At 37.4% G+C, this 18765-nt stretch overlaps 1 protein-coding gene across 1 annotated transcript in view; it reads right to left on the reverse strand.

The window, feature by feature from the left end:
- UCHL3 (ubiquitin C-terminal hydrolase L3) overlaps window positions 1-16598 on the reverse strand; it is a 39482-nt gene extending 22884 nt beyond the window's left edge. Inside the window, exons 1-6 of the mRNA XM_079310179.1 lie at window positions 16437-16598; window positions 16182-16193; window positions 6801-6929; window positions 3534-3690; window positions 3091-3176; window positions 1946-1993 (exon numbers count right to left, since the gene is read on the reverse strand). Coding sequence (XP_079166305.1) covers window positions 1946-1993; window positions 3091-3176; window positions 3534-3690; window positions 6801-6929; window positions 16182-16193; window positions 16437-16478 — 474 coding nt within the window. The 5' untranslated portion in view covers window positions 16479-16598. The remainder of the gene's footprint in view (window positions 1-1945; window positions 1994-3090; window positions 3177-3533; window positions 3691-6800; window positions 6930-16181; window positions 16194-16436) is intronic.
- Between the last annotated feature and the right edge of the window lie 2167 nt (window positions 16599-18765).

Below are 18765 nucleotides of genomic sequence, written 5' to 3' on the forward strand. Positions count from 1 at the left end.
ACCCATGGAAGGAAGAAGAGAATAACTCACTTCAGCTCTCAGTTACACTTCTCAGCATATTCATGTTACATATTTTGCTGCACTTAAAAAGATTTTTACTTTAAAGTAAATCAAGCTCTCAGGTACCAATGAACAGGGAGGCCTTGCTGCCTTGTTTAACTACCATCTGGTAGCACAGGATTTCCAAGCAATTTTATGTTCCAGTAACAAAACTTGTTTATTTCTTCCCTCCTTAGTTGATGGATGAGAACTATTCTGGAAAAAATGATCCTGGGAAATGTATTCAGTCTTTTACTATTTCAACTTTGGAAACAAAAAGACAGGAAAAAGTTATTTCACCAGTCAAAGGAATATCCATATTGAATTACTTACAGATAGAGTTATTCAAAATGGAATAATAAATAATTGGCAAGGAAACTAGCTATTCAATATCTGTGTTTAGGCAAGGTTGCTAAGACAATCTTGTAATTTTTTATTATGAAAAAAAGTCTTCATCTTTCCATGCAATTATTAATCTTTTGTATTGTGGCTATCTTGATCAGGAAACAAATTAATTAGTGGAAGTTCAAGAAGTTAACTGTCCATTATTAGGAGATTCCAACATCACTTAGGTGCTTCCTGAATCTTCATGAAGACTCTCAAAACACACAGCCCTTGCATTTTCTTTCCCAATCATTTTGCAATATCTGCCAGAAGAATACAGAGATCATTCCCTACATGAACCTCACAGTACATCAAAATAACTAAAGAAGTGTCTCTTTCACAAGGAAAGATTCAGACTTCAGCAATTTATTGGAATAATTGCTCTTTCTGAGCTCGCCAGGAATATCTAGAAATGGATTCATTTGAGAAAAAAAAAATGCCAGACCAGATTTTTTTGAGTTTCTTACTTAGAAAATGAAAAAAAGACAATTTTTTTTGACACTTCTTCTAGAAATATAGAACCTCAACTAGTTTAGGGAATGAGATAAGAAGAGAGAGTGGTATAGTTTTATAAAGACAATACTACAAAGGAAGTTGAGTATCTATAATGAAAATAGTTAAACCAATTCTCATAATTTCCATTTCCAGACAGGGCAAGGGGAAGCAGAAAGGACTGCTTTGCTTTCTCCTACGTTGTATAGAAGACACTGCACAAAAAAACCGAAAATGTCATCTACTGCACTCAAAAAAAGAGAATGGATGGGTCACTGTAGCCAGAGCTAACACAGAAGTGTTTCTCTTTTTGTCAAACAAAGCAGTCCTAGCAATAATACCTTTTGTGTTTTTTTGGTGGAACAAATACTGAAATCTGAACCAGAAAGATGAAAAAGCAACTTATGACTGAAACAGAAAAATGCTGAATGTTCAAGTGTATGATTATTTCAGGGTTTTTTCGTCAACGTTTTTTGTCAGGTTGTTTTTTCCATATCACACAATCTGTTGGGAAATAAATGCTTATAAATATATATATGAGTAAGAATTTATCTGAATTTGTATTGCATGCAAACAGCTCACACACAACTACAAACCAACTATTGGACTATTTATTTTCCTGAATTATAACTTTTCAAACTCTCATAAAACATTTGTTATGCTTGTATGGTTACTATGAATCTTACAGTCTTACCTACAAATGTGCAACATCAAAACCTCAAGTTTCTGTTACTGTCTGTTTTACTCTCAAATGAAGCTTAGAAACATCTTTCATGTTATATAAGAGCTAAAAACCTAATGCAAACAACCCCCACCATCAAACCCCACAAACAAACAAACAAAAAGCCCCCAAGCTTCAAGTTTGGTTTCCCTCACAGCAACACCACTTAATTTTGGACTGATGACACAATACTGAAAATCAAGCAATAATCTCAATTTCATTGTAAGTCTTTAATATATTATTGTTTTCATATCAATTATATTCAACTCAAAATAGATATAAACAAAGACTTTTTTAAAAAATGGATACCTCAGTCTGACCTTCATGGGCACTGGATTCATGAGTGACACGAATAGCCTAAAATTAAAATATATTTCAATCAGACTTTAAATGAGAGACTTTCAGTGTTGTAAGAACCATTTTTGCACTTCATTTTATCAATTGCATACATGTAACTATTTTTGTTCAGTATTTACAATAAATAAGAAAGATAATTAATAATCTCCACCCCCAAGGATCTCAGAAGACCATTACTTCAGTTTCATAACAGCCAATTCAGGTCAAGTACCTGAGAGTTTGTAATGGCACTTTTGCACGCAGGAAACACTGCAAGCATTTTTTTATCTATCATTTTGAGCACAAAAAATAATTTAGATAGAAGCTCTGATCAGTCATTTTATGTCCAGCATTTCCATAGAAAGTGTCATAAATTCCCACTGTTTCTGTTTGTTACTACTTCCTTTAGCCAGATGTTAACCGTCATATTCCTGAGGGCTTCGCAATATGCTAAAAATAAACTCTGACTTAAAAACCGTCAAGGTTTTCATTTTGAGAGAGGACCAGCATTACCATCAGGAGCAACAGCACTGTTCTCCATGCACCACTGGCCAGATGTTTCTGCCACATCCTTTCAAACAGCACTAATGATGTGGCTAACCACATTATCAGCTAGCTCATCTCATGGTTTAGGATGGTAGGAGAAGGAGATCATATTTCAGCCAAATCAGTTCTTTGTGTGCTTCAACTCCTAAAGGCATGGAAATGTGACTAGAAGGCACAAATTAAAAGAGGCAGCTAAAGGACTATCCTTTCAGCAATAGCCCCAAATCAGGTTAAATGGGCCATTAAACTACATCCTGAACCCACAAAAAAAAAGAAGAAAAAAGAATATGCACACATTTCTCATGCATTTCAAAGTAATTTTAAATTACTAAGCCAGGGATTAATATGGATGAGAAAATTGACAAAATCCATTCTGCTGACTGAGCTATGGTCAGGCAGGAATACTTTAAAATACCAAAGCAGAGTTTCCTCTGTAGCAACTGTTTGATCATAAGCTTACTGTAAAATCAAGTTTGTTTAGGTACTTCACAGAGTCAACCCCCAAGGACAGTACCTGCTCATGCAAGTAATTTTTACACCATTTTAAATAAAAGTAAAAACTTGATACTAACTTCGTAAGTTTCTAGGTATTTGGCCCTCTCTTCAGGAGTCATAGATAATGAATCTTCTAGGAACTTTTTCAGTGAAGAATTAGTTTCTTGAAAAAATTTTAAAAAGACATAATTAGTGTCATGTTTAAATTCCAACTTCATTCACAGCTTACAGAATCCAACAAAAGATCTGAAGATAAAATTGTACTGTATTTTTAAGACACAGAAGGCTGACTGCAAGGTTAACTGCTGTCTGCTGCACTGTGCAATGTTTCAAGTGCTTTAGTTCACAAATGAGTATAAAATATTATTTTTGTAATTATAGGTTAAAATGCACTTATTTTGCCTTTATGAATGGTTATATTATAAGAAAACAGTTCAAAACATATCCTTCCCTCTAAGGCTTCCCACAGTTGAGGAAAGAAAGGGAAAAGTCAACAAAAACCAAACCAAAAAAATCTTACCAAAGTTCATTTTATCTCTGTTGTTTGCAATAGCATGAATTAGCCCAATTGTTCCACAAGCATTGTTAATGGTCTGCTTCATGAAATACACTGATGATTTGACATCTTGTCCCTTAGCTTTTATCCTCTCTTCCTCTTCTGTTCTGAAGGTTTCATACTAGAAAGAAAGGAAAAGACATTTCACAAATAGTACAAATTATTCAAGACAAAACAATTTATAAAACACAACAGCTAATTAATACTGTCACTTGAAATGTTTGACACGTGGTCCAACAAGTATACATAAACTTACCTGAACTGCTCTATACTGTTTCTTAACCCAATGCCTGCACACTTGAAACATAGTTTTGAAAAGGTGTTATCTAACCTAACTTCAAAAATAAGTATTTCCTTGATCTGAGCTCATGTCACCAACTCTCTTCAATGCAACTGAAGGCATTTTAAGGACAGAGGTGTCAAAACGCTATCAAGAAAACCATAACACTTTAGGTGATTAATCATCATGAAGCATTCTTTAAAAATTCCACTGTTACATTTAATTTTTCCCAAGAGTATAAAATAAGATCTAAATAACATCCAAGGCCTCAAACAGGCCCTTCTAAAGCTATATTAATAAAGCAAACTTCTATTTTCTGTAGCAAAAATAATTTGCTTTGACTGAACATCTAAATTGTTTTATTAAGATCATATTTGACTAAAATCTGTTATACTGTGCAAGAGAGTGTTGGTTTTGTGCTTTTTTTTCATTGCTGGCTGTGATTTGTTGGTTCTTTTGCAGGGCGTGTTGTTATGGTATTTTTACTGGATTTATTTGAGGTTTTTGTTTATTTTCTTTCTTTAAATTCTAATTTCGAACAGAAAAAGAAATAAATAAACCCACAAATGTTCCAGACAATGCTTCCTCCTTTGCCTCTTTTATGAGGTACTTTTGCAGGCATAAAAATAATAATTCTGAAGTGAATGGGCTTTTTATACAAATATAATGAAAGTAAAGTATGAATGCAGAATGTTATCAAGGAACTCTTCCTGCAAACTCCTGAGAAATTTCCCTTGGACTCTCTGTACTGTCAGTGACAAACAAAACCAAAAAAACTTTTCCAGCATCATTTTTCACATCTGCAGGTTGTCTCAATGTTCTGAATAGGCTAAGTAGTAGCAAGAGCATTGTAAACCATTTAAGAGCATATAAACCATTTAAATTTGGTTTATCTATAGGCTAATAAAAAATAGCCTTAATTAAGATACAAATTTCATGGAGTTTAATTGGACAAAAAGCTCAGACTAGAGAGGTGAACAATACGGTTGCCATTCATTCCCTCCCAACTAAAATAAAATCCACAGCAAAAATGGATATATAAATGATGATAATACAAAAAATACAATTTTGAGCAAGGATTAGACCAGATCACCTCAAGAAGTTCCTCCTAACCTAAGCTATATCCCATAATTTATATTCATATATTAATTTATATCCCATAATTTATATTCATATTCATTCATTAGGCCCAAAATGGCCAAGACCCACAATATTTACTTCGTCTACAACCTACTATGCAGACTAAGAAACCACTTTAAAGCGCACAAACCTAAAGTTATCTATATGCTAACAAGAGTAGCTTGCCCTAGAAAGCAAGTTCAAGGAAACTGATATACAAGAACCACAAAACAACTGAACAGACAGAAGGACAGATATGTGAGAAAAGTGTTTACAAAGGCAGCAAAACTAATAGGTACTTTCATAAATGTAGACACAGGCAAGAAACAGCCAAGAAGCAAATAAATCATAAATTAAATAAAAATATAATTTTACAGGCCATTTTGAAAGGGAGGCTGAGGAGGGAAAACCTACTACTAAGAAATACAAAATAATGCTCAAGGGCCTTGAGAGCTCACACTGACCAACAAAAGCTTCAGAACATTGGGACCTCCCACGAAACATTCCTCCTTCATGCAGCCAGGCTAAACAGTTGATATAAACACTTGTGTCTCTTGTGTTTCAGAAGGATTAACATGCTGAACACTTGACTGGTTCACAAATTTGACTGATTCGTGCAACAGAGCATACAGTGTTTCTCTGGTTTTCTGGTTTTGTTTGTCATATGTTTCTTTAGGATGAAACCAGATACACCTTCTGGAACAAGAGCAAGGATGTTCTTTCCCATGGGATAATGCTCCCATAGCATTATCCAAAAAAAAAGTTTGCAGAAGCAGAGAGTCAAAGAAAAGTGACAGTCACGAAAGGGGCTCAAACCTGTAGCTCAAACAGCCAGACGGAAATGACAGCACACAGAAAACAATGCCTCAAAGGTGACAGAAGGGACATTTCCTGAAGACAGGTGAGCTGAAAGTTTGATTAAGCTCAAAAATACCAAGGTGGCTGAAATCAAGCTTGAAAAGTACTGCCTGCATAGCTGTTCTGGAGAAATGGAGAACACAGAGATTTAAAAGGACATAATGTATAGGAAGACTGATCTGTCACTCCTCTTTGTTGTAGAATTTAAGCTTCAGTGATTTGTCCTTACATGCAACATATTCTTTTTGAGAGACATATTAAAAGAAGGAATTGTGGATAGATTCACTTCAACCTTTTTGGCTGACCTTATCATAATCATGTAATACTGTCATGAATTTGAAAGATCAATACGAATCACACTACATAAAAGCATGTGATGAGACAAAATAAGCACATTGAAGGTTTAACCAAAGCAAATTCTTCAAAGTCCAACATAGTGAAAGACAGGGGGAAGCTGTCTTTCATCTTAATAATATGTCCCATCTGTCCAAGAAGTGAAAGCCATATCAATACTGATGACTGAACTGAAAGTGGATTGAAATTTGAAGGATTGTCAGTGTAACAGGACAAAAACTCAAAAAGGAGTTGCATACTGTCCTACACACTATTTCTTATTCTCCTTATGCGATTGGAGCTTTCTGCTAAAATTAGCAAATTGAGCCATTTCACAGTGCTTATTATAAAAAAAAAAAATTTAAACTGCATGTAATAGAAAAGTGTGAGGCATATTTCTCTGTACTTCTACAATAGCTTTTCCCATTCTGATTTGAAAAGGAATCAGAAATATACATGCAAAGTTATCAAAAGAAAGTTCTGAAAGAAGCATTTTCTTGTTATTTTTAATGAAGAAGTCTCTTGAATAAAGCTTGAGTTTCATCTTGACTCTAATATGACATCAAAGTACAAGATTCAAACTTTTATTCCCATTTAACTCATGGCAAAAGCAATTAACTGATTATTAAATAAATATTTACCTTTTCTGTTATTGGAAAGAGAAGTAGTACTGCACATACAGGTCTTGGCACCATGCTGAGCAGTTCTGGTTCCATACCATAAACATCTACAAATTGCCAGTCAGGATGTATACCCAACTGTTTCAGGAACTGGAAAAGAAAAAAAAAAAAAAATCATACTATTAAACATGTACACTCAAACACTTATCTTTCCAGAAGCATAACGGAGTATTCACGATGTGAATACACTGAAACAGCCCATGCTTTCTAAAATTTAGGGAGAATAAAAGATACAAGTTTTAATAAATAAGGCTAAATAAATCACACACACACCCAAAATCCACGTTTTATGTACAGTCTTTATGGAAGGGAAGTGACAACACTCTCAGCACTATTTACTAAAGCATTAAAGCATTTCAACCATTTTAGAAGTGTTTTGTCACAAAACAGAAAAGCATTGAATTAACTAGAAACCATCAGAGCCACCAGTCAGAGCACATATGAACAAACATTATTATTTGACTCCATGGCTTCAGAATACCTGGCATGAGTGCTCATATTGGAGCTCCTACAAGCAAAGAGACATTAGGAGCAAAACCACACAAGATACACATTTTAGTAGGTGTACCTTTTACAAGAAAAATCCCTTCAAGCTATCATGGAGTAATGTGTTTTGAAGATTGGATGCTCACTTTTAAATTGGATATTCTTTCTACTCAAGTAAACTGAGCATCACAACAACATCTGCAGAATTAATAACTACAGAGATGACCTGAAGCAATTTGAAATCTTTTCATTGTCAGTCTGGAAGAACCTAACTGAATTCAGGAACTGTTGTTACTCTACGTACACAGTGGCCATTCACAATTACAAGAAAAAACTAATTGTACATTGTGGCATATACAGATCTCTGAATGAACATGGGGAAAAGGGAAATGTTAAGTATTCAGTAACTGACAAAACAGAAGACACTGTATTTTGAACTTGTATTAGAACTTTCTACATTGTGAAGATAATTACCACTTTGTGAATAGCAAAAAAAAAAAAAATTAATTCAAAAGAGAAGGGACTGCATGCATGGGTGCATTAGAACATTAATTGTACTTCTAGTATCTCTCTTATTAAACCAGCAAATTTTTTTATCTTTTTTATTTGCAGGAAAAGTAACACAACTGAAAAAATTCCATTTTCCATTCCAATATAATTTGCTATTTTGCAATATTACATGAAATAAGGCTACAAATGCCCCAAAATAAAAAATACAACACTCATCTAGAAAAAGATCCCACAAACCAGTAAAGACAATGATAAAGGTTCCCATTAAGTTACTGGACAAATGAGTGATTTAGATACTCTTATCCTTTTCTACATCACTGGGGAAAAAAGCCACCAAGCAACCAACTAACAAAAACAAAGCCAGCTCCTTTAAATCCCAAGTCAACAAAATGCTAACTAAATCCAAGAATAGTTTAGTCAAACTCCTGAATTAAGAATTTAATGGAACTAAAACTCCAAGGATACAGGGCACCTTTCATTATCCATATTATCATACCGCCTAGCTTTAACTGGAACTTCACTTTACTTTTTAGCTGGAACTTTAACTTCCAGCAAACAATGAGTGACAAGGAAAAATGAAGGTTGGCCCCACAGCGAACAGCAAGAGCATAGGCTTAGTACGACAAGCAGTGATCTTAACACACAACCAGACTAACAACTCTGCTGTAGAAATCATAAATCAAAAATAAAATACTTAGGATAGACCCAAAACAGGCAAAGAAGATACCTCTCCATGTGTCAAGAGGGTTTCATTCAGGCCTGGAGAAAAAAGATAAAAATATCCTTCTGAAAATTATTACATAGATTTTAAAAATTGTGCAGCATAAGTCCCTGTATAAGAGAGAGCAACAGATGGATAAGAGATGAACAATAGATGGCAAGATGGGAAGACAAAGCCATTCCTGTTTTAGGACAGCATGATGTTCAGTATGTTTTTTAGATAGCATCACTGTCTAAATAGGTAAGAGATCTCTACTGCTTTCCTTTCCAATTATTTAAGGATTATCACAGCAATTTTATTCTACAAATACCCACTGTAAATAACAGTTAGGTTTCTTTGAGGGCTCACTCATTTTCAGCTGTTCACTTTCTATTAAATTGTTGATATTATGTAAGCAAGATTTTATAAAATACCATTTCTCTAGATCTGCACAAGAGAGTATCAGAATTTTTTTAAGACACCGATTATCGCACTGCAGACAATTCTTAATTTATAAGTCTTTTAGCTTTTACCTTAGAATAGAAAAAAAGAAAAACACTTGGCTACATTACAGAAGTCTTAGAGGAGCTCAGGAAGAACAATAGCAGCACAAAACCTCCCAGACATCTGTATCTAGTGTTCAGTTTTCACAACTTTATTTTTATAGATTGCTGTCATAGCTTTGGTTGTCTCTTTTCTTCTTCTCTTAGAAGACCTTGTTGAAAAACACTTCCTGGTTTTTCACTGGTCCAGCTAGCCAGTAGACAAAAATCCATTCTAGAAACTACTTTACACCCCTGACCCTTACTTGCACTTCCTATGAATTTGTCTTTTTATGCCCCAGTAATCCAGAATCCTTCTTTCTCACCTTACTACTACTGTTTATAACTAGCTAAGGGAGAGTGCAGAGAAGACTGAGACAGATTCATCCCAGCAGCCCACAGTAAAACAACAAGAAACTAGGCTGAAACATAGGGAAATTTGAACTTGATAATTAAGGCATTTGAAAATAACTTATAAAAATAACAAACATAGTAAAACACTAGCACTAACTGTCCAGGAGACTGTTAAACTAGAGTTTGTGTCTTGAGAAATTCAGAACTTGACAGGTGGCTGAGCAACTTGTTATGAACAGAGCTTGGTTGGTCTGCAAAACTCAAAAGCCCCTTCCAGCCTACCTCATTCTATTCTAAATGATCACAAATTGTAAATCTGTATGTCTAAATGTTGGTTAATAGCAAAAACACTACAATATGCACTGAAACAAAAACTGAAACAAAATAGGAGTTTGAAATTTAAGTTCAATTAAAGCTGGTGAGCATCTGCAAATAGTTCAGGAACATCACATTTTAAATACTAAGGCATTATACTCAAGATCCGGATTTTTCCACTGTGGCATTTATATAAAAGCTGGGATCATGAAAACATAAAACTGGCAAAATGCACAAACATTTCCAGGCTTTCAGATGCAGAAGTCAAGACAGCTTCTGTGGGAAGAACCAACTGTTGCCATCCTCTTCTAAGCACAAATGTAAACCAAACACCCACAGCATCTACATTTTATTGTACATCTGCTGAATGCATTAAAGCATCTCTATATCACAACAAAATGACAGTTAAGACTTCCCTTGGCAAAAATGAAATGTTCCTATGGCTTTAGGAGATTGGAAGGACAACATGTAAATAAACCAATTAAGACAATCAATATTTTCTAATTTTTTCATTAAAGCACAAGGATTTTTGGCACTTTATTGAATTGAAGGTAATTTTTTCCCTTACCAGTAGTAAGACAGTGAGTGAAATGCAACTGATAGAATTATCATCAAGAAAGGGGAAATTATTAATTTCTTAAATTATCTAATCCTTATTATTCTATATTAAAAATACGTATGCACAATATTTTGCTTTTCATTCTTTACACATAATTTCTACAAGCATGTAACAAAACCAAGTCTATTTCAGAAGTAAAATTCCTTTCTAGAATTAAGGGAACCCCCCAAACAATATTTTATTGCTGGAGCATTATAAGGATATATTTCTTCAATTTTTTCCTCATGACATTTATGTAATTAAAATGAAGGAATAATTTTTCAGTACATTTTAGAGACAGCATAATTTCAGTCATATTTAGCAGCTGCAAAAACTTTAGTTCGGTACAGCAGGTCAAAAGACACACCAGAAGCAAAGAGACAGTTGGAACATACATAAGCTGCATTATTCTTTACCAACTACTCCTCACTTAAGAATGGCCACAGTACAATCTTGTTCAAACAAGAGATGATCCATTATAACTGGCATCTTTGGGATAATCAAAATTGATTACAAATTCTTTAATATCCTCAGGTTCAGGATTTTGGGACACCATAATAAAGTTTAAAAAATACAGCCCATAGCAATTTTTTTTTTCAAAAAGATGAGAAAACTTTCATCTACAAAATTCTTATCCTTGCAGTTGTGTTCATTACTTTATGATGCCTAAAGGAGCAACACTGACTCACAGTGACACTGTGACACTGACACAGTTCCTGTTCTTCATGAGAGGTAGATATTTTTCACATTTCCATAAAGCAGTTTTGAAACTTAACACTCAGTATGCCCAGGCACTGCTGTACATATTCCAACAGGGCATCCCACAGGCAGCAATGCAAAAAAAAAAAGCACTCAGAAATCTGGATGAACCAGCTGACCCAGGCTTCCTCAGAAACCAGTGAGCAAGAGCTTTAAAATGCTTCCAGCAAAGTCCTGACATGTTCATACTGGGTCACTGATTCAGAAGAGAATACTCTGTTATGCTGTGAGAAACACTTAACAGACCTGTTTCCATGATCTAAGAAGTTACTCATAACAGGGAACAAGCTGGATCAATCCACTCTTCTAAATAAGGTGTTACACTTTTTTTTTTCACACTTTATTGAAACAACCATTGGATTCTACTGACTCTGCTGGTCCTTTAAGCATGGAAAATGTTGAAATGGGAAACAGCACTTTCAGCGCAACAAGATAATGTATAAGGCATGAACAACTGTCAGTTGTTTTCCACTTTGCAGCACCCCATTCTGTCTGCAAGATTGTAAGGGCTTCCTTGTAACAAGAACTAAGAACCTGAGCAAAAAAAGAACATAAGAAGGACCAGAAGTGCCAAGAACAAATAGAGGAATGAAATACACGCTTTTCTCAGCTTTCAATTACTGAGGAACATACAAGGACTGAACTAAAGCAATCTCAACTATTCATATAAACAGCAACCTAAACCCCAAAACAAGTTACAATTTTCCCTGTGCAACATATTTACCTATTTAAACTCAGTCAGAGGGCTACATAGCTGAAGATATCTTAACCTAGAAGAAGCCATTCACGAAGTGCCCTCACAGTGATCACCTACGAATCCTTCATATTTATCCTTGTGCTTATTCTTTGCTATGCAGCATCACAGGCTCAACATTCCCCCTTTGTTGGCTCCATGAAAGGCTTTCTGGGATACTGTCTTTACAGAAAGACACAAACAGAATCCTGGTTTTCCAGCTTCTGAGGCTACATGAGTAATAAGGGCCTGTTTTCCAAGCATGTACACTATCCCCAGTATTTTTCACTCTGCTTAGCACAGAAGAGTTAAACTCCAATCCCTCATCTGAAAAAAAAAAAAAAAAAAAAAAAAAAAGAAGTAAGCATAGCTAGGCATTTTTAGAAGAACATCTGGGTTTCTCCACATCCAACATCCTTTCACACCAAGACAGTACCTCAGTACCTCACCTATGAGTGCTACCTCCCAATGCATGTCAGGAATTGTGCATGCTGCATTTTCGATTATTTTGATCACTATGGTTCTTCTTTGGGAAAGTTTGTGGCATAGTGTTTCAGAGGCTGGGAAATGAAAAGACCTCTAAGGAAGACTAAGGCCTGCTTCCAAGGTACTTGATTTTTCTCTGTATTTGCCTGACACCCTGAAGAGAGATGTTCCATAAATGGATAAAGACTGGCTATATTCAGTTTCTGCCATTGCTTCTATGCTTTGTGAGCTTCACTGTCCCTGTAACTTTCAAATCACAGCTGTCAATGGTGTTCATGAGCTGAAACAATTTTCTTTATGCAGCTCACTCAATACGTTAATGGCTTACAGAACTCAAAACTCCAAATCCTTCCAAAAGTAGGACCAAAGGCCTAAAAATAATGCTGGAAGGTAACTAAGAACCAGCAACTAAGTCCTATGGGGCAAGAGAAACTCGAGCCACAGCTGACACTCAGTCGTTGAACTCTGAAGGCAGTGCTTGAGCTTCATAATCATGCAGTCGATTACTCTATCCTTATCTGGATATAATAAAGGCATAAGTTGAAACGTTATCTTATCCAGGAAGCAGAGATATCTCAGAATGTGTAAGATGAAGAAAGGGAAGAGAGAATGGAAAAAGGTGGAGCATCAAGAAAAATATCCACCAATACTTTTCATTTATCTACACTTTCTAGGCAATCAGTTGTGGGTTGCAAGTCAGATTGAAGCAACATTATGATGAAGAACAATCAGCTTGTGTTCTGATCTTTTCACTCCAAAAAAATTGCATGCAGCTTTTCTTTTTTCCATAAGAAACTGGGAGCAAGATACACACATATTATACATATGGTAACTGATAAACTTGCTTTCTCTCAGGAAAATCCCATAAGACACCAGGAAAGAGGGTAGCACTGGCCATGTCAGGCCCCTCAATGGAAGGTCAAAGAGAAGAAACCATTCTGTGTCATCACTGTAAACAAAATGGAGCTTTGTAAATGCTGAATCATCAACTCTTTCTGTATCAGAGGTAGACAACAACTCATTCTGTCAGACTGTAGAAAGAGAAAAAAAGTACAGTGACAATCACTTTGCACCACATGGTACATTTAACTCCTGACTTCACTCATTTCAACCAGCACTGTGCACTGCATTGAATGACTCTTCTCTCTTGAAGACATCACTAGAGACGTGGCAGATTTCCACCACCACTGGAAATCTTTGAAGCTAGGGAAGAATATTCCTATTTAGCCTCACCACCCAGTTTCTGAATCTTCAAATAATTTTAACACATATGCACAAAAAGAGATTCTATATAGATTAATGATTTACAAATTCCTGGACTTGTATTCTAATAAAAACACTTTCAGATAGAGAAAAACTTCTGAGATATTTTTGAACAACTTCCCATACCTCCAACTGAGAAATACCATTTTTTTTCCATTTTCATCTTGTCCTGGGATGACTCCAGTATCCCCATCATCTGTTTCTCCTGAACCAGTTGGGGGAGGGACCATTGAAATCTGCTTTCTAGAGGAAACCCCTTTGGAGGTTTCCTCCCAAAAATTTGCCCTAAACCAGGACACATCTACTACATTTCTACTACAAAGACTGAAAGTCTCAAATGTATAGCCTATGCTACAAAACCAGAGACATAGACATAGTGTGGTAAGAACATAGTAAAAGCAAATGAACCTGCATTATTGCACTTCCTTATTAATTACTATTAATAAGGGAAATAAGATGATGGGCACAGTAATCAAAACAGTGTAAGCACTTACTGAAATGGAATGATAGTTCTAATTACAGAATCTATGCATCTTACAGGTCACTGGTTTTTTTTTGTTTTAGATTTTACTACCACACCCAGAAATAATTTTAATACTAACAAAAGCAGTATGCATTAGGGACAGTTTAACACTCAATTAAAAAAAGCCAAATAACAAAAACCAAACAAACAACCCCGAAGAAGAAACCCTCAGCACTTAGCTCAATGTCTGTCCAAATACATGTATTAAATGACTACCAGACACAAATATTACTGTTTGTAGAGGCATGCCATTGGGTTTTTTTAGAAAGACTTCTAGAATGCACAGTACAGAGTACTACAAGAAATGCCCATCCTTGCAATTAACAGGATTTTCTACAAATTAGTTTGCAATTTCATTAGAATTTCAAATTATTATTATTGCTGTTTTAAACACAAGCAGGGTATAAATAACTTATGACTAACAGCCCTGTTGCTACACAGTTCACCACTGTACTGATGAGATTAAAAGAACAATGATTAATAATGCAAGGTGCATTCATATTCAACACCCACCCTTTTTTTTTTTTTTAAATATACATCTCTCAGTCTAGGTAATAACAATACCTGCTCAGTCAAGACTGGAAAATACAGTGAAGGAGGAAGTCTGATTCGTTTCAAGCAGCCTTTTCTACACAGACACAGTAACAAGAAAATCCATGTGGAGTACAAATTCCTATTATCCATGGTCATCTACAACTGATGCATCCATCACCAATGCAAAATCAATGGGCAAAAGAGATGGATTTTAAACACACTTAAAATTGTTCATTTGACATTCCTCTAGGATTTTCTCCATACAAAATAACCACAAAGGATATTTCAGATTTTAAAATGTTACCATTTTTTCGTCCTCAATTTCTACTTTAAAGGTGGTCTTAATTTTCACCATGATGAGATCATCTCAAAATCTGGAAAGTCAGAAGTTAGAAAATTGGAAATTCTTACTAGTTATTTATTCACTTATTTTCTTCCAAATTGGAATTTAGTCTTTGCATTTCAAAATGAAAAAAAAAAACCAAACCAAAACAAAAAACCCCATACAAACATAGAAACAAAACTAAAAGAGGAAACTCTAGCGCATGTTCAAGATGGGCTCCCAGGAAAGATTGCTGATTTTAACTCAGGAGACTTCTCAAATCACTCCACAGAAGCAATACTGTAAGAATTGTAAAATTATTTGCCCTAGGAAACTATAAAGCACAAAATGACCCAGCATCAAATAACTTCACTCTCGTGCAGATGTAGTTTGTATATTACAGCAACCACAATAAAATAAAACCCAAACAAAACATTCTTCCCACAAAGAAATTCCCAGTTTCCAAAATATTTCAACAATACAGTTTTAAGAATACAGTTTTGCCGCTGGAAGTTTCAGAGCCCTTTGGCTTAAACACCATCTTTAACATTATGAACAGGCCTGGTGAAATCAACAACTGACCATCAATGCTATGCTCAAAATTGTCAGTGAGAACATGGTGCAGGGTTAGAGTATGTGTGATCTCCTTTCAGCCAGAGCTTATTTAGTAGGAGCATTGTTTTGTGTACTAGAACAAGCTTCCTTTCTCTAGCGTGGGTTCTACCACACTAACAAAGGCATCAACAACCAACCATGCACATATTGTCATGAATAAGCAGCAAAGTGCAGATATGGCAAACTTACATTATTTTTTATGGTCAGCCAAAGAAGATTGAGAATACAGTGACGCAAGCAGATTCATATATGTACCCAAAGCTATCATGTACAGGTCCACACTTAGCACACGTTATACAAATATATCAATGTTTTAATCGCTAATTAATGAATTAAAACCCACCTTGAAAAAACATCAGAGATTTCATTAAGTAATATCAAGCCACAACTATTCTCTTTCTACTGTTCGTTTTCTTTCAATATAGTATCTTTATGGGAGAGGTTCCAGTAGATCCGACATGAGAAAGACTGAGCGCAGACACGCGTGGAGAAGGAAGGGGGCACTCTCCTTGGACAGGAAGGCGCCTTTACCACATGAAAACGAGAGGAGACGGGCCCAAAGTTGCAGAGACTAAAGGTTACCTAAAATGAAAGCTTCTTACCTGATTCGTGACCTGAAAAGAAAGCAGAAAACAGAAGGGAGTTAAGACCCAGCCGGATCCACGGGATAAGACCTTCCTCTATTCCCGACACTACCAGCCACCCCTTAAGAGGCGATGTGGTGCGGCGCGGCCCGGAGCCCTCCGCCCTCTCCCCTCCGCCATCCTCCCTCCCGCCCGCCCCACAGCAGGCAGGCTGCGGGGCGGGCAGCCCCCCGCGCACACGGCAGCGCCCCACCGCCCCGGCCGGGCACTCACGTCGGGGTTGGCCTCCAGGGGCAGCCAGCGATGAGGTTCCATGGCAGCGGCGGCGGATCCCGGTGCGGGGCGGGGCGGACCCTCGGCGCGGCTCTGACAGCGCCTCACGGTGCCGCCGCGCCTCAGCGCTGACCCGGGGCCGCGTCACCGCGCCGCGCCTCACGGGGGGCGGGCGAAGGAGGAAACCCCCGCCCGCCGCCCGCACCGCACCGCCGCGCCGCTCCGCACTGACGGCCGAGGGGCTGCGCCCGGCGGTGGCCGCCGTTCGTCCCCGCAGTGCTCCGGGCGCCTATGCCCGGGAGATTCCCCCCGGCCCGCCCTCTTGGCTCCCCCGGCAATGGACTCTTCCAGCGGGGCAGCGGGTGGTTCCTCTGTCGCGCCGCCGCAGCCGCCGGGGGGCGCGGCCGCTCGGTGTCGGGGCACGGCAAGGGCTGGAGCCGGTCCCGGCGGGAGCCGCGGGGCTGTGGGAGCGGCCGCCAAGCGCTCCGGCAGCGCGGCCCCGCCGAAGCCGGGCGGGCGGGACAAAGGGAGTCAGAGGAACTGCTGAGTGGCAGGGGCAGTAAATTACCCCCGCACCACAGAATAATCTGAGTTGGAAGGGACCCACAGCGATCACGGAGCCCAGCTCCCGGCCCTGCACAGGACGTCCCCAAGAGTCACGCCATGTGCCTGAGAGTATTGTCCAAACGATTCTTGAACTCTGCCAGGCTGGCGCTGTGACCACGTCCCTAAGGAGATTCTTCCAGTGCCCAACCACCATCTGGATGAAGACACTTTTTCTGAAAGTTATCTAACCTAAACCTCCCCTGGCACAACTTCAGGCCATTCCCTCAGGTCCTGGCACTGACTGCAGGAAAGAAAATATTGGTGCTTGCTCCTCGGCTTCATCCTTCCTGAGGAGACCTCAGTGTAGCAGCAAGGACTTGGGTGGTGAGGTACCCACATGGCCTGCTGAAAATTACTGTGAGATGTGTTACACACGATTAAAATCAGCATTTATCTGCTTAGCTGCAAATCTCATCATACTTCCCATCTCAGCACTATTAAACATGGCATTTCTTGGCCTTTTGGCTAAGATGAAGCACAGTCTAACACACAGATAGCATATACAATATGATTACATTTTATATATGCACACATACCGGATTTAGTGTTATGCCTTCTTTCATTTCAGATATGCTTTCTCCTGTGTGCCTGAAGAGCTTTTGAAGAACGTGGTGTAGGTCTCTGGAGGGTTTTGATGCAAATAATGTCCCATTCTGTAAATGTTAACTGTACTAAATTAAATAAATTACCTAATAATGCTCTTATTTCACCCCCTATAATCACTTAGCAGGATTATGGTAATGCTACATGCCTATGCCTGAAGCTTCTGCTTTGGCATATCAACAATACTGTAGCATCTCTCTATCCAAGGTACTTGTATCTCCTGACATTTCTCTTCTAATTTCTATACAATGTCTCCTCATATTAATTTCTTGGTCTTTCTCTAGCTACAAGATGGGCCTGTAATGTCAGATCACCATCTTGGCCTGCATCTGCATTCTCTGTTGTGAAAAATTTTGTAGAAAACACTTCCAGAAGGCAGAATTTTCTAAAGATTCACACTTTAACTGTGTGGATAGACAGACAAGCCAAAATCCATTCATATTTCATCACCTTCTGTTCTAAATTAAAAAAAATAATGCATATTTATATGCTGCTGAAAATAAACCCAAAATATTTAAAAATTTTAGCAAGTGATTTTGTAATTACCTAATCACCAAGATATTAAACTTCACCTACCATCTCCACATGTTGGAGACAGAAAGTAAGAAAGAAAAGTATCATAATGAGTATTAGTCATAGTGCTAAGGGCACTACTGAGAGACTTAATGAAATTGTAATATAGAATAATATGTGAAGTTCCCTAGATAACAAAGTATGTATTAGAGTTAGGTAAGTTAAGAACAAAGAGGTTGTTAAGTCCTCAGCATCAGACAGATCTAAGTGACGCATACATTGCCAGTATTTTGACAACCATGAGCTCGTAAAAACATAGACTGCTCAAAATCATTTGCACACTTAATTAGATACTTAAGAAGGGAGAGGCCAAGATCAGACAGGTCCCAAATGTACAAAAGTATAAAGCTCATAAAAACACACCATGTTTCATAATGATGAGTCTTTTCCTGGAATATATTATAGATTCTGATGCCCAAAAGATAGGCTGAAAATAAATCCCCATAGACTGATGTCTATAGAGCAGGTATTTGTTAATTGCAGGGCTGGTGGTAAAGGGGACATCTCCTCCTAATTCACTCACCTTTGTCAAGTGCTGTGGTGCATT

This window comes from Erithacus rubecula (genome assembly GCF_903797595.1).
Source record: "Erithacus rubecula genome assembly, chromosome: 1".
Taxonomy (NCBI): domain Eukaryota; kingdom Metazoa; phylum Chordata; class Aves; order Passeriformes; family Muscicapidae; genus Erithacus; species Erithacus rubecula.